The 24,335-nt window shown below is 36.4% G+C and overlaps 2 protein-coding genes across 2 annotated transcripts; one reads left to right on the top strand and one right to left on the bottom strand.

Moving 5' to 3' along the window:
* Nucleotides 1–15,366: 15,366 nt before the first annotated feature.
* LOC132040147 (histone H3.2) lies at nucleotides 15,367–15,929 on the top strand. Its single transcript, XM_059430759.1, has one exon. It carries the CDS (start codon nucleotides 15,383–15,385, stop codon nucleotides 15,791–15,793), a length of 411 nt encoding a protein of 136 aa, XP_059286742.1. The 5' UTR covers nucleotides 15,367–15,382; the 3' UTR covers nucleotides 15,794–15,929.
* Nucleotides 15,930–19,617: 3,688 nt separating this feature from the next.
* On the bottom strand, nucleotides 19,618–22,827 carry LOC132039783 (octanoyltransferase LIP2, mitochondrial). The gene is made up of 2 exons (XM_059430304.1): nucleotides 22,632–22,827; nucleotides 19,618–20,454 (listed from the first exon to the last, which is right to left on the bottom strand). The coding sequence occupies exon 2, from the start codon at nucleotides 20,448–20,450 to the stop codon at nucleotides 19,773–19,775; it is 678 nt and encodes a 225-aa protein (XP_059286287.1). The 5' UTR covers nucleotides 20,451–20,454; nucleotides 22,632–22,827; the 3' UTR covers nucleotides 19,618–19,772.
* Nucleotides 22,828–24,335: the final 1,508 nt, after the last annotated feature.

Here is a 24,335-nt window from a genome sequence, read left to right as displayed (position 1 = left end):
GTTTATGTTCCTTTCACGTATTCAGTCCTTTCGTCCTTTATTGAATTTTAACAAAATGAAAATCTCGCAGGCTGGTAGGGGCCAACCGAATAAATTGAAAAAATTATTTTTGGTTTTGATTCCATGCTGCGCTAAGTTGTGTGGACTCTTCACTGTTGGTGCTGTACCTGTGCCCACACGATAGGGATGTGGATATGGGTATGAAATCCATACTGGATATAGTTAAACCATTTTTGGTACTTTCACCAAAATTGATAGAGAAATTCCAGACAGATATAATGATTTCTGAAATCAAGAAAAAAGCTAGGGTAATCATAATTTAGGCATATAAATTTTTTATGGTTAAAAGATATTTGTATTAAAAGGTCTGCAACCAGAAGGTGCTTTAAAGATATTTACATGGCAACATCATTGATGAATGTCCAATGAACTCAATAAGATAGACCGGTACTTTTAACATGTACTGCATGACACGGTATACACGTGCAACACATGTGCCGAGAAAATAGTATAGAAAAAGATATGCACCGTTTTAGTAAGCATACAAAATACAAGATAATAAATAGAAAATTATCATATTTTAGGTTAATTTTATCTTTTTGTTGAATCGATCTTGAAAAATATCATGGCATTCATTTAAAATTCATATTAAGTTGATTATCTTCTTGAGTTAATTTCTTTATTTTTTATTTTTATTTTTTGTTTGATTTCCTCGGTTTTAAATCATAATGGAAAATTATTGGGAGAGGAGGGGTTTAGAGGTGATGGGTGACCGATAACGGGGAAATAATGGTGGAGATAAGTGTTTGTGCTCGAGAAAGGAATTTGAGGTATTGAATAAACGGGTCTACGTTCCCTTTACGTCTTCAGTCCTTTCGTCCTTTACTATCTTTTGACAAAATTAAAATCTTGCGGGTTGCTTGCAGCCAATCGAGGAAATCAGAAAATTTCTTTTCGGTTTTGATTCCATGCGGCGATTACAAATTTGGTAAAAGATTTAAAATATAAAAATCCAACTAATTCAATTCAACATGCAATGCTTATTTATGGAAAAAGTATTCCCTCCTAATATTTCTCATTTTCATGCTTGAACCTGATATCTCTAATTAATTATAACAATTAAAGCTGAAATTACCTAGTAACGTATTATAATAAAATATCCAAGCCACACAGGACTAGGCGGTTGGTTCACCATTAAAATCAGCACACGATTAACCACGAGTTTACTTGTACTAGGATTCAATTTTGCAATAAAAGTTGGAAAAGACAAGAAAGAGGGGTGAGTACGGAGAGTACTCAATAAGTATCATTGAGTACTCTTTTGAACAAAACGTTTGCATATAGTATGATCAACAATAATAATATGCATATAAACATAGTATCAACATAACTGTGTACAACAGATGCACACACAAATAACATGACAATGAGCTTTGTTTGGCTTAGCTTATAAGTTCTTTGAAAACGACTTATAAGTCATTTTTAGCTTTTTTTAGTGTTTGGTTGACCAAATTATAAGCCATTTTGTGCTTAAAATAAGCCCAAAAAAATAAGTTGGCCCGTTTGTCTTAGCTTAAAAAAAAAACAGCTTATAAGCTGTTTTCAACTTATAAGCTGCTTTTTTTAAGCCCATCCAAACAGGCTCAATATATATTTACAATTGTTCAACTTTTAATAGTATTCAAATAAGAAAACATATGACAATATGCACGGTAAGATCGCGACTTTACTCAATAATGACATGCCCAATTAATCGCCCATACGTTGTTCGTGCTGCCACCAAGTCTAATAACTCATGAGGGAGAATTTAATACATATGCAATTCAAGACATGCATGAGTCCACATGTACGAAAATAGATATAACATGAATTCACATATTCGTCACTGATAACCAACGTGAATGCACATGCCTATGAAATAATCTCATATACTAAATGTGTATCATATTATCAATAAAGGGTTTAATAGGTACAAATTTTAGTGACCGTAAGAGTTTAATCGGAACAAGCCTAAGTTGAGGTGTGTAAGTGGAATCTGTGGACAACTTTAAGAGGTTGCGGATGACTTAAGCCAAAGATATTTTTATTAAAAGGTCAGCTTCCAGAAGGTGCTTTAAAGATATTTACAGGGTAACATCATTGATGAATCTGTAATAAACTCAAGAAGATAGACCGGTACTTTTAACATGTACCACCCGACTAGGTAAACACGTGCAACGCCTGTGCCGAGAAACTAGTACAGAAAAACATATGTATCATTTTTAGTAAGCATATAAAGTATAGGATAATAAAGAGAAAATTATCATATTTTAGGTTCATTTTATCTTTTCATTGAATCGATCTTGAAAATCATTGTGGCATTCATTGAAATTCATATTTAGTTTATTATCTTCTTGAGTTAATTTTCTCTATTTTTTGTCTTTTTTGTTTTGTTTGATTTCCTAGGTTTTAATGATAATGAAAAATTATTGGGGGAGGGAGGGGTTGAAGAGGTGATCGATGACCGATAACGGGGGGAAATGGCAGAGATACGTGTTTATGCTCGAGAAAGGAATTTGAGGCTTTGAATAAATGGGTCTATGTTCCTTTCACGTGCTCAGTCCTTTCGTCCTTTACTGACTTTTAACAAAATGAAAGTCTTGCAGGTTGGTAGCAGCCAACCGAATAAATTGGAAAAATTATTTTTGGTTTTGATTCCATGCGGCGCTAAGTTGTGTGGACTCTTCACTGTTGGTACCGTACTTGTGCCCACACGATGGGGATGTGGATATGGGTATGAAATCCATACTAGATATAGTTAAACCATTATTGGTACTTTCATCAAAATCGATAGAGAAATTCCAGAGAGATATAATGATTTACAAATCAAGAAAAAGCTAGGGTAATCATAATTTAGGCGTATAACTTTTTTATCATTAAAAGATATTTGTATTAAAAGTTCTGCAACCATAAGGTGCTTTAAAGATATTTATAGGGTAACATCATTGATGAATGTCCAATGAACTAAAGAAGATAGACCGGTACTTTTAACATGTACTACACGATACAGTATACACGTGCAACACATGTGCCAAGAAAATAGTATAGAAAAGATACGTACCGTTTTTAGTAAGCATACCAAATACAAGATAATAAATAGAAAATTATCATATTTTAGGTTCATGTTATCTTTTTGTTGAATCGATCTTGAAAAATATCGTGGCATTCATTTAAAATTCATATTAAGTTGACTATCTTCTTTATTTAATTTCTATATTTTTTATTTTTTTTGTTTGATTTCCTAGGTTTTAAATCATAATGGAAAATTATTGGGAGAGGGAGGGGTTGTAGAGGTGATGGGTGACCGATAACGGGGGAATAACGGTGGAGATACGTGTCTGTGCTCAAGAAAGGAATTTGAGGTATTGAATAAACGGGTCTACGTTCCCTTTACATTTTCAGTCCTTTCAACCTTTACTATTTTTTAACAAAATGAAAATCTTGCAGGTTGGTTGCGGCCAATCGAAGAAATCAGAAAAATTCTTTTCGGTTTAGATTCCATGCGGCGCGTACAAATTTGGTAAAAGATTTAAAATATAAAAAGCCAACTAATTCAATTCTACATGTAATGCTTATTTATGGAAAAACTATTCCCTCCTAATATTTCTCATTTTTCATGCTTGAACCTGATATCTCTAATTAATTATAACAATTTAATTATAACAATTAAAGCTGAAATTACCTAGTAACGTACTTAATGTAAATAAAGTATATGTTACCTTAAACAAATTGAGTAAATATTATAAGAAAATCTCCAAGCCACACAGGACTAGGCGGTTGGTTCACCATTAAAATCAACACACGATTAACCACAAATTCACTTGTACTAGGATTCAATTTTGCAATAAAAGTTGGAAAAGACGTCAAGAAAGAGGGGTGAGTACGGAGAGTACTCAATAAGTATCATTGACCGTCCAGAACAAGATAGCAATAATCATCATGATACGAAAGTACTCTTTTGAACAAAATGCGTGCATATAGTGCGGTCAACAATAATAATATGCATATAAACATAGTATCAACATAACCTGAGTACAACAAATGCACACACAAACAACATGACATTATATATTTACAATTGTTCAACTTTTAATAGTATTCAAATAAGAAAACATATGACAATATGCACAGTAAGATCGGGACTTTACTCAATAACGGCATGCCCAATTAATCGCGTGTACATTGTTCGTGCTGCCCACCAAGACTAATAACTCATGAGGGAGAATTTATTACATATGCAATTCAGGACATGCATGAGTCCACATGTACGAAAATAGATATAACCTAAACATGGATTCACATATTCGTCACTGATAACCGACATGAATGCACATGCCTGTGACATAATCCCATATACTCAATGTGTACTATTTTATAAATAAAGGGTTAAATAGGTACAAATTTTAGTGACCGTAATTGTTCAATCAGAACAAGCCTAAGTTTAGGTGTCTAAGTGGAATATGTGGACAACTTGAAGGGGCTGCGAATGACTTAAGCCAAAGATATCTTTTTTAAAAGGTCAACTTCCAGAAGGTGCTTTAAATATATTTACAGGGTAACATCATTGATGAATGTGCAATGAACTCAAGAAGATAGACCGGTACTTTTAACATATACTACACGACCCGGTATACACGTGCAACGCCCGTGCCGAGAAACTAATATAGAAAAACATATGTATCATTTTTAGTAAGCATATATATAAAGTACAAGATAAAAAGAGAAAATTATCATACTTTAGGTTCATTTTATCTTTTCATTGAATCGATCTTGAAAATCATTGTAGCATTCAATGAAAATTCATATTTAGTTTATTATCTTCTTGAGTTAATTTTCTCTATTTTTTTGTCTTTTTTGTTTTGTTTGATTTCCTAGGTTTTTATGATAATGGAAAATTATTGGGGGAGGGAGGGGTTGAAGAGGTGATCGGTGATCGATAACGGGGAAAAACGGTGGAGATACGTGTTTATGCTCGAGAAAGGAATTTGAGGCTTTGAATAAATTGATCTATGTTCCTTTCACGTATTTAGTCCTTTCGTCCTCTACTGACTTTGAACAAAATGAAAATCTCGCAGGTTGGTAGCGGCCAACCGAATAAATTGGAAATATTATTTTTGGTTTTGATTCCATGCGGCGCTAAGTTGTGTGGACTCTTCACTTCTGGTGCCGTACCTGTGCCTGCACGATGGGGATATGGATGTGGGTATGTAATCCCTACCGGATATAGTTAAACATTTTTTGGTACTTCTACCAAAATCGATAGAGAAATTCCAGACAGATGTAATGATTTCTGAAATCAAGACAAAAGCTGGGTAATCATAATTTAGGCATATAACTTTTTTATCGTTAAAAAATATTTGTATTAAAAGGTCGACAACCAGAAGGTGCTTTAAAGATATTTACAGGGCAACATCATTGATGAATGTGAAATGAAATCAAGAAGATAGATTGGTTATTTTTAACATGTACTGCGCGACTCGGTATACACGTGCAACACACGTGCCGAGAAACTAGTATAGAAAAACATAAGTATCATTTTTAGTAAGCATATAAAATACAAGATACTAAAGAGAAAATTATCATATTTTAGATTCATTTTTTCTTTTTGTTGAATTGATCTTGAATAATATAGTGGCATTCATTTAAAATTCATATTAAGTTGATTATCTTCTTGAGTTAATTTTCTCTATTTTTTGTTTTTTTGTTTGATTTCCTGAGGTTTTAACGATAATGGAAAATTATTGGGGGAGGGAGGGGTTAAAGGTGATCAGTGACCGATAAGGGGGGAAAAACGGTGGAGATACGTGTTTGTGCTCGAGAAAGGAATTTGAGGCTTTGAATAAATAGGTCAACGTTTTCAATCCTTTCGTCCTTTACCGACTTTTAACAAAATGAAAATCTCGCAGGTTGGTAGCGGCCACCCGAAGAAATAGGAAAAATTCTTTTTGGTTTCCATGCTGCACTAAGTTGCATGGACTCTTCACTTTTGATGCCGTACATGTGCCCACACAATAGGGATGTGCTGTACTATGAAATCCGTACCAGATATACTTAAATGATTTTGGGTACATTTACCAAAATCGATAGAGAAATTCGAGACAGATATAATGATTTCTGAAATCAAGGCAAAAGTTAGGGTAATCATAAATTAGGGGTATAACGATTTTATCGTTAAAAGTTATTGCTTAAGTCATCCGCAGCCCCTTAAAGTTGTCAATTAATTCCACTTAGACACCTCAACTTCGGCTTGCTCCGATTGAACACCTACACTCATAAATTTTGTACCTATTAAACACCTTTTGCTGATGTGGTAAAGTGTGTGTATTGCACAAAAAACCGACGCGTGAAAGGCATTATTTAGCCTATTTTTCCTTTTTTGATCTCCTCTTCTTCTTCATGTTATCTCCTTACCACCAATACCGCCGACGACCCCGACGCTACTGCCATTGTCGACCATCTTTCTCTTTCCCCTTCATTCTTGAGCCATTCATCGTTTTCCTCCAGATATTCCATCGTCGCTATCGTTTTTTCTCCTTATCCTTCAACCATAACCTTCAGTTAGCTAGAAAAATGGAGCTGCCACCACTACCCCATACCTCTCTCTCTCTCTCTCCCCCTCCCTCTCCCTCTCTCTCTCTCTCCTTCCCTCCCTCCCTCCCTCCTTCTCTTCTACCAAAATTAGTATCAAATTTAAACCTAAAGCCAAAAACAGATCCAGAATCCAGAAAAAAAAGAAGCAGACGTGAGGAATTAAAATTGTTTAGGTTTAAAATGGGAAATGGTCGGCGGATGAAGATGAATTGGGATGGCGGCGGCGGTAACTGTTTAGGGTTTAGGTTGAAAATTATTTTTTAACTTATAATTAATTTTTAATAATTACTTTGAACCCAATTCCACATGTTGCCTTTTAATTAGTCATTTTGCCACATAACCGCGAGTGTATCACCCACACTTTATAATTTTCGTTGATTATCAAGAAATTGTTTAATAGGTACAAATTTTAGTAAGCGTAAGTGTTCAATTGGAACAAGACCAAGTTGAGGTGTCTAAGTGGAATCTTTGGACCACTTTAAGAGGCTGCGGATGACTTTAAGCCAACGATATTTGTATTAAAGCATAAAAAAGGTGCTTTAAAGATATTTACAGGGCAACATCATTGATGAATGTGCAATGAACTCAAGAAGATAGACCGGTACTTTTAACATGTACTACATGACTCGGTACACACCTGCAACTCACATGACGAGAAACTAGTATTGAAAAACATACGTATCATTTTTTAGTAAGTATATAAAATACAAGATAATAAAGAGAAAAATAACATATTTTAGGTTCATTTTTTGTCACGACCCAATTTACCAAGTCGTGATGGCACTAGTCCCACCGTACCAGTAAGCCAACACAAACCATTAACAGCCCAAAATATAAGGAAATACTAAAAGCAGAATTAAATCATACAAGTCAATTTCAAGTCTTAACAATCTTAAATAGAAATACTTAGAAGTTATTACAAATCTTCCCAAAATCTGATGTCACCAAACCCAAGGACTACTACGGAGTACAAATAGTCCAAAAATACATAAATAGAACTGTCTGAAATCAAGAAAGACAGAAGGTAAATGATAGAGGAGAGTCCGGAACCATTCAGAACCATGGTGCTCACCCCGATCTCTCAGCAAAGGCTCTAGCGGGTAGCCTGGTAGTCATGAGCTCCACTGGTACTAGGGACCAAATCTGCACACAAAAAGGTGCAGCAAGTGTAGCGTGAGTACAATAAACAACGAGTACTCAGCAGCATCATTGACGGACCCTTTTCGAAGCAGAGACAAGGGTTGGTTCATGTACCATAACCACATTAGTCTGTCGTTAGTCCATAATACAAGATAATCATATTAACAGCTAAATCCACATAACAGATGAATTTCAAGATAAGACAAGTCAGATACCAATAATTACAATAATAGTATAAAGTATGTATGAGATGCAAATGCAATGCAAGGCCTGTTTCCACTTCCCGATATACACATGTTCGAATGTCAATGAATCGTGACCTATGGGTGGCTCATGAGGCCCATATATCACCGCTCCAATAAATACTTGGATCACAGTCTCATCATATCATATCTCAATAACCTGTCACATAGCCGACCAGACCCATTGTCAACGGAACCCGCTAAAGCATCATCACTCGTCCGGAACAAGATCCCCTCGGACTCACATTCATATCCTTAAATCGTATGCATGAACACATATAAAGTATGAATATGGCATACATCAAGTCAAGAACGAGCATATAAGCATGAAATCCATCATTATGTTCTCAATATCGTCAAGGCTTCACCTTTTACTTCCTTTTTCATTTCAACGGGGATATATGAGTGATATTCACACAAACAGATAAGACGGGCAATAATAATAAGAGACATAAAGTATGGGCATCAGACCACAATCATAGATCCAAAGGATCGTACTATTCTATAAGCTAGTGCCCAAAGCATGGCATTCAGACCAACTATACAATTGAAATTACGCAAATACCTATAACATGATGACCAGTATCTGATACTGGTACTTGTCACCTCACGAGTATTGGAACCCCATTAATCACCCCATAAGCCTCTTATTAGATTTATTTTAGTCAACTACACATTCAAGAAAAAGTGCAAGGTCTCAACTTGCCTGGAATGCCAATTATCGACACCTCTTACTATACAATGCCTCAAACAGTGCCATCTCGATACTCGAATGATAACTGTTATTGTAAGCAAACTCGGGTAATGGATGAATTGGTCCGAATGACCGCAAAAATCAATCACGCATACTCTCAACACATCTTCCAAAACCTGGATAGTACACTCAGACTGACCATTAGTCTGAGGATGAAATGTTGTGTTCAACTCAACCCGAGTACGCAACTCCCTTTGCAACTTCCTCCAAAAGTAAGAGGTGAACTAAGTCCCTCTACCAGAAATGATGGAAACGAGCACTCCATGCAAACGAAGAATCTCGCGAATGTAGATCTTAGCCAGCTTCTCAGAAGTATAAGTCATCTGAACAGGAATGAAATGAGCTGACTTAGTCAAACGATCCATGATCACCCAAATGGAATCAAACTTGCCCAAAGTCGTGGCAACCCTACCACAAAGTCCATAGCAATCCTTTCCCATTTCCACTCAGGAATAGGCATCCCCTGAGAAATCCAACTAGGTTTTTGGTGCTCATACTTCACTTGTTGACAATTCAAGCACCGAGACACAAACTTTATAATAGCACTCTTCATGCTACACCATCAGTAGTGTTGCTTCAAATCTCGATACATCTTCATAGCTCCTAGGTGAATATAATACCTCGAGTTGTGGGCCTACTCCATAATCAATCTAGTCAAGTCTCCAGTCCGAGGCACACACACCCGTCCCTTGATCCTCATAATCTTTTCTTCCTCAAGTCTTGCTTCACCAGCCTTTCCTTTCAACACTTTATCACGAATTTTGCTCAACTTTGGGTCATCAAACTACTGAACTCGAATTTGCTCCAATAAAGAAGACTGTGCCTCCACACAAGCTAGAACCCTTCCAGGTTCAGATATAACAAGCCTAACCAAAGAATTTGTCAAACTCTGAATCTCTCTAGCCAAAGATCGCTCCCCAATTTGAAGACATACAAGGCTATCCATACTAATTGATTTCCCACTCAAGCCATCCGCGACAACATTTGTGTTGTCCGGATGATAGAGAATAGACATATCATAATCCTTGAGTAACTCCAACCACCTTCTTTGCCTCATGTTGAGATCTTTCTGATTGAATATGTGTTGAAGACTCTTATAATCGTGAAAATATCACAATGCACACTATAGAGATAGTGCCTCCAAATATTCAAAGCAAACACTACCACCGTTAACTCCAAGTCATGAACGGGATAGTTCTTCTCGTGCACCTTCAATTGCCTGGAAGCATAGGCTATGAATTTCCCTTTCTGCATAAGAACACAAACAAGACCCTACATCGAAGCATCGCAATTTGCCATAAAACCCTATCTTTCCACGGGAAGAGTCAAAATGGAAGTTGAAGTCAACAAGGCTTTGAGCTTTCGGAAGCTCGCTTCACACTCATCCGACCACTGAAAAGGAACAGCTTTTTGGGTCAATCTGTTCAGAGGAGACGCTATAGCAGAAAATCCCTCAATGAATCACTAATACTAACTAGCCAAACCAACAAAACTCGAAACCTCTAAAACTGTAGTAGGACTGCCCCAATCACGAACACCCTCAATCTTCTGTGGATGAACCATAATACCATCCTTCGACACCACGTGTCCCAAAAACTCCACAGAACTAAGCCAGAATTCACACTTGGAGAACTTAGAATAAAGCCTCTTTTCATTCGGAATCCCAAGAATAATCCTCAAATGCCTTTCGCGCTCCTCCCTACTTCTAGAGTAGATCAAGATATCATCGATGAATACAATCACAAAAGAGTCCAAATACGGTCGGAAGACATCATTCATCAACTCCATAAATGCTGCAGGGGCATTAGTCAACCCAAATGACATAACTAAAAACTCATAATGACCATAATGAGTCTGAAACACTGTCTTGGGAATATCCTTTGTTCGGATCTTAAGCTGATGATACCCGCATCTCAAATCAACCTTGAAAAATATTGATGCTCCTTGAAGCTGGTTGAACAGGTCATCGATTCTCGGAATGGGATACTTGTTCTTAATAGTGACTTTGTTCAACTGCCTATAATCAATGCACATCCTCATGGATCCATCATTTTCCTTCACAAATAACATCGGTGTACCCCACGGGGACACACTAGGATGAATAAACCCTTTGCTTAACATATCCTGCAAATGTTCTTTCAATCCCTTTAACTCTGCAGGAGCCATCCGATAGGGAGGGATAGAAATGGGCCTGGTGTTCGGCTCTACATCAATATAGAAATTAATATCCGGTCTGGAGGGACACTCAAAAGATTATCAGGGAAAACCTCTGGAAACTCTCTCACAACCGGTACCGACTCAAGTGGAGGAGCCTCGACACTGGTATCACGAACATAAGCAAGATAGGCTAGACATCCTTTTTCTACCATCCGTTTAGCCTTAAGAAATGACACAATCCGCTTAGGTGTGTGGTAAACCGTACCCTTTCATTATAACCTAGGAATCCCAAGCATGGCTAAAGTAACCGTCTTGGCATGACAATCCAAGATCGCGTGGTTCGGGGATAACCAACTCATGCCTAAAATAACATTGAAGTCCGTTATATCTAAAATCATCAGGTCAACCCAAGTCTCATAAGCTATCAAAGTAACCACACAGGATCGGTACACCCGATCCAGAACTACGGACTCTCCCACTAGAATAGAAACATAAACAGGAACATTAAGAGACTCAAGTCAAAATCTTGGTACATTTTACCTTTCCATTTATCAACTAGGTTCGCCATTAATGGTATAACACAATTAACCGCATATTACGGGATTTCCTATCGTAAGGCATAAATAATTTACGTACCATCCACTACTCCCAAGTCACATAAATCCACCAATATTTATGAAGCCAAACCAAACAACCTAAGGAGTCGACAGGCCACAAGCCCGAACACACAAATCGCACATCAATACCATTTTAAGGTTCCATCCCAATCTCCAACTCCTATACGTGCATTCTCCGTTCCTTCTAATACCCGAATATATGAAACTAACCGGAGTGTACTGAAAAGGGAAGCCATAACCTACCTCAAGGCCGAGCGGGTGCCACGAACATCCATTGATTCATTCAATCAATCACCACATCGTAATTCACACGAAATAGTTTGGAGACAACTATGATACCCAAGATTAACAATTCCCATTTGAACCCTTCATAAGAGATTTGGATTAATAGGAAGGTTTGGGGATCTTAACCCACTTCTAGCTTCCATCTATAACAATGCTAAGTGATTTAGCCATTTTCAAGCTTGTATTGGGAAGAACCCATTTCCAAAATCCATGGAAGAATTTATTTTTTAAGGAAAGGGAGTGTAGGCATCTAGGTTATTAACCTATTTTAGAGGAAGAGCATGGAAGATTTTTCTAATGGGAGTCATATGAAAGATGGTGCTAACCAAACATTTCTCCACCCTAGATGTTTGTAATATCCATTAGATGATTCTCTAAATGAAGACCTTTGGGAGTAATTTCTACGTGGGAGGAGAATTTGAAGGTGTTAGAAACGATTGTTGAAGCTAACAAAACTGACTTTTTTTGCTTTTCCACCGAACTGGGCGGCTGGAATTTAGGGTTACCAAAAATGGGACCATTCCCGAAATGATTTCTTAAATAGGGGATTTAACTGCGCGTCACCGCTGCAGCGGTACCGCTTCTGCGCCCAAGGTACCGCTGGGGCGGTCCCTTAGGAATCTTGCTATACCGCTTCTGCGGTTGACCAACCGCATCGCGCCACCGCCGGGCGGCCCGGAAGGCGCCGGGCAAAGACGGGGGCCCGGACGGCTGTGGTCCAATTCTTTACACGCAACTCGTGCGATTTCCCGATCAAGTTAACGGTTCCCCAAATTACAATAGGGTTCAAGTATGTCTCAAGGTGCTAGCGTCACGAATATTTCGGGATTTTCAGTAACGACGGAACGAGTCGTTACAATATATAAGAAATGCGTATGATAAACTAATACTTTAATCATGCAAATCAATATACATGAATGATAAGATTCAGTTTACTTGAATAAAAACAAGAAAATGATGCGGAAGCGATAACATGAAGATTAAAAATGGAATTTAAAGATATGCGATATTCGAGAATAAAATTCCCAAATTTCAAGATTAAGTGCTATTCTAATTGATCTTAGTATTCAAAAATTAATGAATTAAGGCTAATTATGATACTAATAGAGTCCATTCAAGAACTTAAATCAAAAAGTGATCTAGACCCCTATTTCAAAGAACTTAGTGACAATAATTAGTATAAAACTAATTATCTTCTTTAATTTTCAAATAAGAACCAAAGATATAAAGTTAAGAATTAATTTTACCTCCTAAAGAATGCTTCTTGTAGGGTTGCAAGATGAATCCATAGTCACCCACACAAATGTGTAAAGAAGCGAAAATCTCACATTATAATAATATTGTCTACTGAAAATAGCGAAATCTACCCCTATATCTATAGGGGAACTTATCCCGAATAGCATAAAATTAGAATCTACTTTTATGAAAATAATTATATACCAAAACCTAACTAGGATTAAACTAGAAAAGCTTGAAAAAATAATACCAAAATTATTCCTAAAATTAGCTAACAAGAAAAAGGAAAGAATTGACTTTGTTGGCTCCAACAACCCCCACGTCCAATTCCCTATGTTTGGGCGTCATTGTTGACCCCATTTTGGGCTAGAATTTCATATCTTTTTGGGCTGAATTTTGAGCTTCTTTCTTGGGCTTCATGTGGCGTCCTCCTCTTGTGCTCTATGTGAGCCCAATCTTCTTCCTCTTGGTCTTGCACCATAAACAAGTGTAGAAATTAGCTCACTTTTCGCTATAATTCTTGGGCCAGTTTTGGACTCTTCTTCCACGATAAGCACCTTCTCAATTTACTATTGAAGCCCGTCAACCTTTAATGGAGGCATGCCACCGTAGATGTCAAATGAAGTCCATAATGTTATCCTAGCATGTAACATATCCATATAACATTATATTTGTATATACAATATGAGAGATAGTCGATAGTCGATAGTCGATAGTCGATAGTCGATTTACAGATATCTATACATATCATGCACAACAAAGTAACAACAATACAATTCGCATGATACCACCATACATGCATACATACTCGTGACCTCATATATACCGTACACTCATAAACATACATACATATATGTACGTACATATATGTATGTATGTATATGAGTGTACGGTATATATGAGTACATATATGTATGTATGTATATGAGTGTACGGTATATATGAGGTCACGAGTATGCAAGCATGTATTGTGGTATCATGATAACAATTTCAGTCTGAGCCAAGCTGACCCTCGAAAATAATCTTACTACGTCCAGAATGCCCCAAACAAATCAACTTTATTCAAAAGAATGCTTAACAATATCAAACAAGGTCATTAGCCCTAATTTCATGATTTAAGACTCGATCTAAGTTAATTAAAGTCAAAAAGTAAACGTCATGTTAGCGTGGTCAAACTTTAAAATAACATTCAAATCCGAATTACCAATAATCTTACGAGTCAACATCTATGCTTAGATTTTCACTTAGTGTCCATTTAGTACATGAGTGCCAATATAAAATACAAGTTTGACATAAGGATCATTTTTGGAAAGTCATTTTTGTACAAAAAGAAGAATGAGTTTTGTACTCCCTTCGCCTGAAAAAGACTGTCTTAGTTACTATTTGGACAATTAAAGAATATATATTATTAGCATAATTTTTCAGATACTTTTGAAATATTTTGAATTGTAAATTATTGTGACTAGAAGTACTTTTTATGTAGTTTCCAAATATGTAAGTTTTATTTCAAAATAATTAAAGATTTTTTATGTTCGAATTCACACCGAACATTAGTTAATTTAATATCCTCCGTTACAAATTTGGGTAAAAAATACCCCTCCCGTCATTAAAGTTTTCAAATATACCCCTATCTTAACGGAAATCCCCAAATCCCCCAAAATAGCCCGATTTCATTTTTAAACCGCTCCATTTAAACCCGGCCCAACTACATAAAAAATTCATATGCGACCAACTTGTTCCCGAGTCCTACATTTGGAGCCACTAGGCACAGGAGCAGGTAACCCGTATGAGTTTTTTATTTAGTTGGATCGGGTTTAAAAATGAAATAGGGTTATTTTGGAAATTTTCGTTAAGACAGGGGTATATTTAAAAACTTTAATGACGGAAGGGATATTTTTTACCCAAATTTCTAATGGGAATATTTTTAATCCTTTTCCAAAATAGAAAGGTATTTTTGACCCTTTTCCCTAATTTTTTTAGCACGAATGAGTATGTTAGCGGGAAAGAAAAAAGAAAAATAATTTTTGCACATAAACATGAGAGAGAGACAGATGAAAGCATTAGCACAGAGCATAAGCACATGGATCGTAATCCGCGTCATCTATCTGAAACCAAATCGTCACCGTCCATTTCTACACAGTCAACGGTTCACATTCGCTCTCCCCAAAATATTCAATAAAATTTCAAATTTTCACCTCCCGCAAATACATTAGTCTGACCTATATATACACATCCCTCTTCCACACCAAAAATCACAACAAATCCTCTCTATTTCCATACAAAAATAATAATATATTCAGCTATCTTTCAAATTTGTATCAATGGCAAGAACAAAGCAAACAGCACGAAAATCGACAGGAGGAAAAGCACCAAGAAAACAATTAGCAACAAAAGCCGCAAGGAAATCAGCACCAGCAACTGGAGGAGTGAAGAAACCTCATCGTTTCCGTCCTGGAACAGTTGCACTTCGTGAGATCCGTAAGTACCAGAAGAGTACTGAGCTTTTAATCAGAAAGTTACCGTTTCAAAGACTTGTTAGAGAAATAGCACAGGATTTCAAAACTGATTTGAGGTTCCAGAGTAGTGCTGTGGCTGCACTTCAAGAAGCAGCTGAAGCGTATTTGGTGGGTTTATTTGAGGATACTAATTTGTGTGCGATTCATGCTAAGAGGGTGACCATTATGCCTAAGGATATTCAGTTGGCTAGGCGTATTAGGGGTGAAAGGGCTTAATTAATTTTTTGTTCTGGATTAGTGTTGTAGTGTTCATGGTGAAACATGAAAATGATGTGTAGTGGCCAGTGGGTTTAGTTGTTTTTGTTTGAAATGTAATGAAAACTCTTGGAAATGAATATCGAAGTTCCTTTAACTCTCTTGTTTTCATGTATAATTAAATTTAATGCTACTCACGTGGAATTGCAGAAAGTATAAAACCTCCTGCAGAACAATTCTAATCAATAATGAACATAATCACATTGTTTACTGTATTTGAAATGTGGATAATTCTGTATTTTTAAAGATTAATAAAGCTTTATCATAAATGTAGGTATGGCAAGTTTAAGTCTAATGACAAATTGTTGCATAGCATGTGGAAATTGTAAAGGGGCAAGTTGTTATTTTGCTATGTCCAAACAGTGTGTTGCGAAAGAATCCCCATATTAGCAATACCATTAGGAATAAAAAAAAATGACTCAATGCTAACATTTAACATTGCATCAGCTATGATGTTAAAGAAACAGGATTACAGATACTACTGAAATGGCTGATGCAGCACTATAATTGACCAAGCAATTCTAACTGAATATTGTTGAAAACTTAATTCTGACTGGAAACACACTGCCCTGGCAAAACTAAGGCAGCAAGATGACCGATAAACTGACAATTGTGAACAGTTGGAATCTTAATAGCACTACTAGAGGCCTGCCTGCAGCAGCCAATGTTGACATGAAACCCAAAATACATACTTCCCCATCAAGGTGGCTAGTGCTCAAATAGGTAGCTTCCCATTCCTAAACTGACATTCACGAGCCATGGATAAAGGATAGTATTGATTTTATTAGTGTCCATCTTGGGGGAGACACTGCTGTGGTAATATGGTATATCACATCGCGAATTGATCGGAGGCTGGGACTCAAAACATATGCAACTTTCCAGCAGCCACAGCCTATATCTTGAATATTATTTGCTGGTTGAGCACATGAATCTGTCAGCTGCAGCACGATAAAGTTGCTCAAAAGATAATTCCTTCAGTCCAAATATAAAAAAGCTAAATACTTTCTCATCCTCGATTTCTAGAGAATAGGCGTTATCTTGATGAACTTTACATTGTTCAGTTCTCATGAGTCATCAGTAAAACTATGGTACTATTCCGATACTTCTGAAAATACAAACACCATGAGTAGAAAATACTTATTAAGCAGTATGTAACAAGAGTAATCGGTACAAGAAAAAAACTTAAATCATGCATTTCAGCTACTAAACACTGTCAGCTGGAGTGCCATATCCAGGTGAGTACATATTGTAGATAGTCAAATGGTCATGTTGACCACTTTGACTATTCTTTCATGTAATAGGGACTCTGCCCTCTCAAGAAACTGATGCGCCAGAATATTCAGGTAAAAGTTTCACAGCCTTTGTTGGAAGTTGTTAACTTTGCTGTGTCACGTCGTTAACAAAGTTGGCACCACCGGAATTCCCACCTTTGCCGTCTCAGGGCGAAAGGAAAAATAAATTCAGGCTCCTAATTCTCAACATCAACAGAGGTCTCTGATAAAAACATCCACTTATTCTCCTGGTACATACACAATATCACATTCATCAATAGATACTTTGAAGAACAAAGATATGCGACGGAATAAAGGCAGAGTTAGAAAATTAAAGAACTTGGAAACACTACTGTTACCTAATCTCTTTACCTTGTGCCAAAAGGCCAGTATCCACTGATTGGTGAAGGACTTGGGTGAGGGATAGAGAGAAACAGGGAGAAAGGGGTTAATGTTTGCTTGGACTGGGCAGGTCTTCCTCTTTCCTTAGTTAATTTCTCTTCATAGTCACCCGGTACGTTTAATGGTATTAGGAAGAGAAAGCAATCATTATGCAAAATGCACATCGGTCTTGCTGAATGATAAGTCTAGCTTTTTAAGACGAAAGGAGATTAGTTGCAATAGATAAAAATGCCAAATACTGATCCATACAACAATTGGTCATGTCATTGTTCAATTGCGTAAAGCAAGAACTTTTGTGCCATATGCTGCTACCATAACTCAATATCAAATACTTAGACTAACAAATGAAGAAAACATTTTATCCGCAACGACCTGTTGATAGGGTTGAAGAGAAACCAACAAAGTAACAAACTTCCTACCTGAAGAATGAGTTCACAAAATCCAATTGAAAATATCTTGCTTTTGTTTGTGGTTGCCTCTAATAGATAGACTTGTTACTGTAAATGGTTTAGAAACAAAGGTAGATCCATTGTCCACCGAGTTCGACGCTGAAACAGCAGATTTTTTGGTCATAAAAATTTGATATAAACCAATATTATCTTTTATGATTAAACACAATTCTCCCTTAATTTCCATTCGATTTTTTAATAATCTAGCATGTTGTGTCCTTAGCCCCATAATTAGTATGCGAAATGGGACTAAGCTAAACAGAGAGTAGACCTAAGATGCTGAGGGTGGAGAAATCCAATGATTTTATTCAAACATAGGAGATCTGATATGGCCAAGGGCAGTTTTCGCCGTTCCACAATTGGTTAAAGAAAATGAGCGACAAGGGAGTATTTAAAGTAAAATGTGTGGTGTTTATTAACATCAAATCTCCAAAATCCTAATACAAGCAACAAGGTGATCAAACATCTTTGCTAAAATTGCATACCACATTTCTATCTAAATAGCATGCAATGAGCTCCAAACGTAAACTAAGTGAAGCTAAAATTACTGATCAGAAACCCAGTATCGAATTGGTCAGGGACGTCGGACATTGGTGGAGCTAAACCCTTTTACATTGAAGTGTATTTACCTATTTAAACAGGAAAAGAAAATTGAAACAATCTTTTTGTTGGAATTGGAAAGCTAAACTCGCAATACCTTATTTGGTCAGACAGACCAGCCCTTCCAAATGCAAACTCATCAAATGAATGTCCTTATATTTCCATCCCACTTCTCCAAGGCCAAGGCATAGACAGAAAGGAAAAGGCAAGCCGAAAGTGTTTAGGATGGCAAAAGGCCAGGCGTGGCGACAAGGGCTAGCCTCACGCCTCATGGCGAAGCGTGGCGTGGCGAGCGCCTTTTAGAAGCGAGGCGAGAATTAACACAAAAATTAAAATATTAAATATGCATATATAAATACCCAAAAACTCAAATACTCAACAAAATACTAGCAAATATTTCAATTGAAAAACTAAAAGTAGATAGTTGATACTAAATTCTAAAAGTCTCCAACTAGATAGTTAATAAGTCATAAAGTCCCTGAGTGTTAGCATTAACCAAATTATAACGAAGCAACATCTGTTCTTCTTCAAGATCTCCAAATTCTTCAACCACAAGAGTGTTAGCATTATATTGTCTCTTTATTCAGTTCTGTTTTAAAAAAGTCAGCCAACTTTTTTTAAAAAAAATCAAAAGGCGACGCCTTAGTCGCCATACGCCATAGCCTCGCCTTAGTCACCATGTCGCCATAGCCTCGCCTTTTAGGAAATGCCACGCCTTGGTTGTCCATGGCGAGGCAGGCTCGCCTTGCCACGCCTCACGCCAAAAGGCGTAAGGCGAGCGCCTTTCACAACACTGCGGCGAACAATTCTTCTTACTACTAACAAACATTTTCACTTTATTCCTAATACAGCATGGGAAATGATTGTTTCACTAGCATATTTAAAGGAACATTGTACTGAGTACATAACAAGTAGCTTAGTGAACATAGCCCATTCCTCTAGCATTCCAACTGTACAGATGAGACACAATTAAGACATTGCACTTACTTCTTCAAAGTCAATATCAGCAGATTGCAAGACCCAGGAATAAATTTGAAGCAAATAAGTATATGAAAAATAGATGTACCCTTATTTCAAACTTGATACGCAGCAAATGCAACATGTTTGCTTTTGTAATCATCGCTTGTTCATCCAGAATATTAATCTGAACAATGTCTACTTATACAAAAAATAAGACACATTATGTATCAGTATGTGACAACATTATTGCTTAACAAATTATAACACTGACTTATCTTTCAAAATGACATCGTTGTACCCAAATATTCTTATAAAACAAGCGATCAGTTGCTCTTGTATCACTTCTTCAGCAGGAAGCTCTACATCTGCCTCTTTCCTCAAAGATGTAACATCTTTATCCACAATACCACAAGGCACAATATGCTTAAAGTAGTTTAAATCCGGATCCATATTGAATGCTAATCCATGAGATGTAATCCCAGATGAAATTCTAACCCCAATTGCGCCAATCTTTCTGTCCTCAACCCAAACCCCTGTTTCGCAATTATTTCCAACCTGTGCTTTCACACCGTACATAGATGCCAATTCAATCATGGTTAGCTCAAGCTTCTCGACATATTTTCGAGCCCCCAAACCAATATCGCGCAACGAAACAATGGGATACAAGATTGCTTGGTGAGGGCCGTGAAAAGTAATGTCACCTCCTCTTTGTGTATAATGAAGTTCTGCCCCAATGGCTTTTAGGTCTGTATCAGGAATGCGTAGATTATGAACTGTTTCCCTTTTGCCAACTGTATATGTCGGTGGATGTTGTAGAGATAATAGGGTATCAGTAATTTTAAGGGCTTTTCTCTCAGATGCCAGCTTTTCTTGGAGCTTCAGAGCCTCCAGGTAATTGACAGTGCCCATCTTCCAAACCTCAAGATTACGCCTCATTTACCTGAAAATCACGGAACAACAAACATTCGTGTAAAGTGAAAAACACCGAACCCCAAAAATTTAAGCATATCACTGATAGAAGTGCTAAGGCTCAAGACTGTTAGACAACAATTTGACAAACATAATAAGCATAATGTCAGAGCTGCGCTTCTATATTGGTTGCCGGAGCAGTTTCTCAGGCCACGAACGTATCCCAAATGTTATACTCTACATTTTCTCAAAGTAAAGACAAAGATACGCCTTACTAGGAAATAGGTGAACTCTGGTAGTGAGAGGATAGCAGATCATGTAAGATGCAATATGCAAACTCGATGATATCTCTTTGTCCTTCTCTGTTGCTTGAGAACTAGAAAACTAAGATTTTTAAGTCTCGTATGTTATATGTAAGATGCAATAAGTAAACTCGATAACATCCCTTTCTCATTCTCTGTTTCTTGAGAACTAGAAATACTAAGCTTTTTAAGTCTCATAAACTCTTAACAACAAAAGGATAAGTTTGAAAAACAAATTGAGGAAAGACCTAACTAGAGCTTCTTGGAGAGATTTCAACAGAAGAAAACATATCTATGCCAAGATGCTTGATCGAAAAAACATTTAATTCCTCTGGAAGGAAATTTCTTTTCTAAAATGACCCCATTTCAAAATTGATGCTCTTTTCTACAATGTCAGTGACAGTAATTCATGCACCAGCCAGCCTCACTGATCTCGTATCCATGTCCTTTGAACCCACTGTAACCATCAAGCGGGGAAAAAGGTGCAATATATGGAGTTCAAATTAAATCTATAAACCTTTCCCCGACCCAGGTTGGAGGCAACGGGATCATGAAAAGCAAGATTATTGACCTTCCTTTCTACTCAGTTTTTATGACCGACAAATCCTCTGGGGCCCATCTTTTGGGCCAATCGCAACCTTCAAAACTCGGGATGATGGGCCACTTCCTCTACCCCTATCCACTTAAATACTAGAGTTAGTTCGCTTGGCGCAGGGCTCGAACTTGTGACCTAAGAAACAAGTCCCTCAACCTTTGCCAATTGAGCTAACTCCTGGGGATTCTAGTCGTTTCTTATATTGCAAAAACAGCTCAATTAGGGTAACAGTCAGGAGCGAGTCTCGATTGAACTGTCACCTCCCGTGAGGTAAATCATGATCATTTGGATAATGCTTGGATTCAACTCTGAGCAAATAGTCATCAGGAAATCTAAATTCCTTTAGTCACATAAAATTCAGTCTTTATTGATGCCTCATCATTATAATCATGCTAGTTTACTGCATATACTGGTTCTTGCCTACCCTAAAAAGATTCTTCCTCGTCAACCAAAAACATAATATTTTTAGTTAGCCCATAATAGTGGGGGGATTTTGATGACACAACCTGGTTCGCACATCTCAATAATGTTCTTAATCTGATTATTCAATGTAATGCCAATTCAAGATCTGGATTTTCCTTCTGTTTTTGGATAGGTAATCAATTTCATCATTTAGTATACCGAAAAAAAGAGCATCCCTTTTACAAAATACAACCATCAAGGCTCAAAAGTTAAGGGACCTGACAAAGCAAGATCTGTTTTTTTCTTTATTGACCAAAGAGAACAGTCTCTCAATATTAACATCAAACAAAGAAGCTTACACACTTAAAAGGTCCCATTTGTTAGTCCATTTGCTAGTTACCACTTAGATATAAAAGTAATAAACCTTTCCAGTACTGCCCCTGAAAGCATATGAGTCAATTTGTTATCTTAACTGCTGTTACATAGGATATCCCCTAATTTTGCAGAATTACATCTAAATATCCACCAAGAATGGATCTTTTTCCCATTTACAGCCCTCTAATGGAGTAATATATTACTCCATCCATTTCAATTTGTTTGTCTTACTTTCCTTTTTAATCCGTTTAAAAAAAAATGCTTCTTTCATCTTTTGGCAAATCTTTAATTCCAATTTTTCATGTGACCCGTTCAAGACAACTAGATTAAAGCCTTCTTTACTTTCTTAAACTTCGTGCCAAGTCAAAACCAGGGGAGTAATATTTTTTGATGATTTCTTGGCCAATAAGGTAAAATTTTCAATACATTGCTAATTTTGAATGAGAGAGGAGTAATTCAAATCATTTTCAAGAAAGAAAAGAAAGTTACAAAATATATATATATATATAAAGATGAATAAGCTAGAGAGAGTACCTATAATATGGAGTGAAATACACTGGAGCTGAACTCTCCAATGGTTTTCAAAGCAAAGCTTCAATTCACTGCAAAAGCTTATTGTCCGTTCAATTTATTTCTGATCTGTCTGTCTATCCCAATCTTCCGACACGGTCTCCTCAACTCTCTTCCATTCTACGGAGAAAACAAAAAGAAGTCCAAAATAGTCCCATATTTTTGTGAGTAGGCTTTAAATGACCCCTCGTTTATAACTAAGAGCATAAATAGTCTCTTAAGTTCCCTAAGCAAAACTTTAGTGCATATGGTTCAACTAACAAAAAGAAGTGCCTATACCACTATTAAAACTAATAATCTATGTGTACCCGCGCGATGCGTGGATTGTTTCAAAGAAAAAAAGAGTCGGGAGAGATAATAGAAATAGGTGTATATGAACCATGTGTGACATATTGTAGATTATTCTCATTTTTTTGGATCAGTCTTGTGACATATTAACATTTTCTATTGTATAAGTAATTGTTACTGTTTCATTACTGACCATTTCTTCAAACGGTATAATATCTTTTATCCCCTTTTTGAAAATAGGATAAAAATGAAAATCTTTATCTCGATGTGTTTGTTTAGTTTCAATTATCCCGTTTAAATGATATTATAAATTTTTTAATTAGTATCCTTACTAAAATGAATAGGTTTGCCATAAAAAAGGGTATCAGTTTATACTTTATTATTTTCAACCTTTGTTTGGGGTAGTCATAATTTATAGTAATACTATTATAGGGTCATTTGTCCTTTTGCCCCTATTTTGTGCTGGTCTTTAATTTTTGTCCTTAGTAATCGAACTTATGCTTAGCAGGACATTTCTTCACTGTTACTTATATAGTTTGAAAAGAGAAAAGAACAATTGTTTTCTGGGAACTAACAATGGCCATATTGTAGAACATTTGGACCACGCAATATTGCTATTCTTCACATTTGTTTTACAATGTTATTGCTGGTGTGGGACAAAAATGAGAATGAAATAAAGATGATAGAACGATAATATCCTTCACATACTAGGTTATCCTTCATAGAATACAAATTTTATGGCAAAATTCGTTCCTTTCAAATCAAAGTGATTTACAGACTACAATAGCTCTATGCTTAAACATTACACACACTAAATCCTTCCCTTCTTTTAATTTGAGCTTTATCTCGCTCATGAGATATAAAATCAGTGATGATGGCAACAGCTTTTTGTAGCATAGCCTGATCACACCAATTCTTTTGTGCTTTTTGAAAAAGAAATAGACCATTTGCTCAGGCCCAAATACTAAATAAAAATTCAAGTTTTTCACCAGCATCCTCGCCTTTAAGCAGTCAGAAGTTGAATAACATTGCCTCGTACCAATCAATTGCATAATAATCTACATCAACAATAATGAACTGACATTTTAAAAAGGTAATGACGTAAACATGTATAATTATTCTATGGAAATAGTTGAAACTTTGAGCATGACGTACCTATTGATTGTACATGTACTTTAGACACGAAGGACTTAAAGAAATCAGTATGTACTGCTCACAACTTTGATCTCGATTAAATTTTTAATGATATAAAGAAGTTTAACTGTACCAACAAAAGGCAAGAAGTAGTTCAAAAATTTCAGGACTTACTACTCCAAATAAATCAAACGGAAAAGAGCAATATGATAATGATATCAAAGAAGTTGAAATGCACCAGTAAAA

This window comes from Lycium ferocissimum, chromosome 12 (assembly GCF_029784015.1).
Source record: "Lycium ferocissimum isolate CSIRO_LF1 chromosome 12, AGI_CSIRO_Lferr_CH_V1, whole genome shotgun sequence".
Taxonomy (NCBI): Eukaryota; Viridiplantae; Streptophyta; class Magnoliopsida; order Solanales; family Solanaceae; genus Lycium; species Lycium ferocissimum.
This window is presented reverse-complemented; position numbering and strand designations above follow the sequence as displayed.

What these genes read in the sequence shown, in the direction of transcription:
- LOC132039783 (XM_059430304.1), bottom strand. Translation starts at nt 20,450, where the DNA reads ATGAGGCGTAATCTTGAGGTTTGGAAGATGGGCACTGTCAATTACCTG.
- LOC132040147 (XM_059430759.1), top strand. Translation starts at nt 15,383, where the DNA reads ATGGCAAGAACAAAGCAAACAGCACGAAAATCGACAGGAGGAAAAGCA.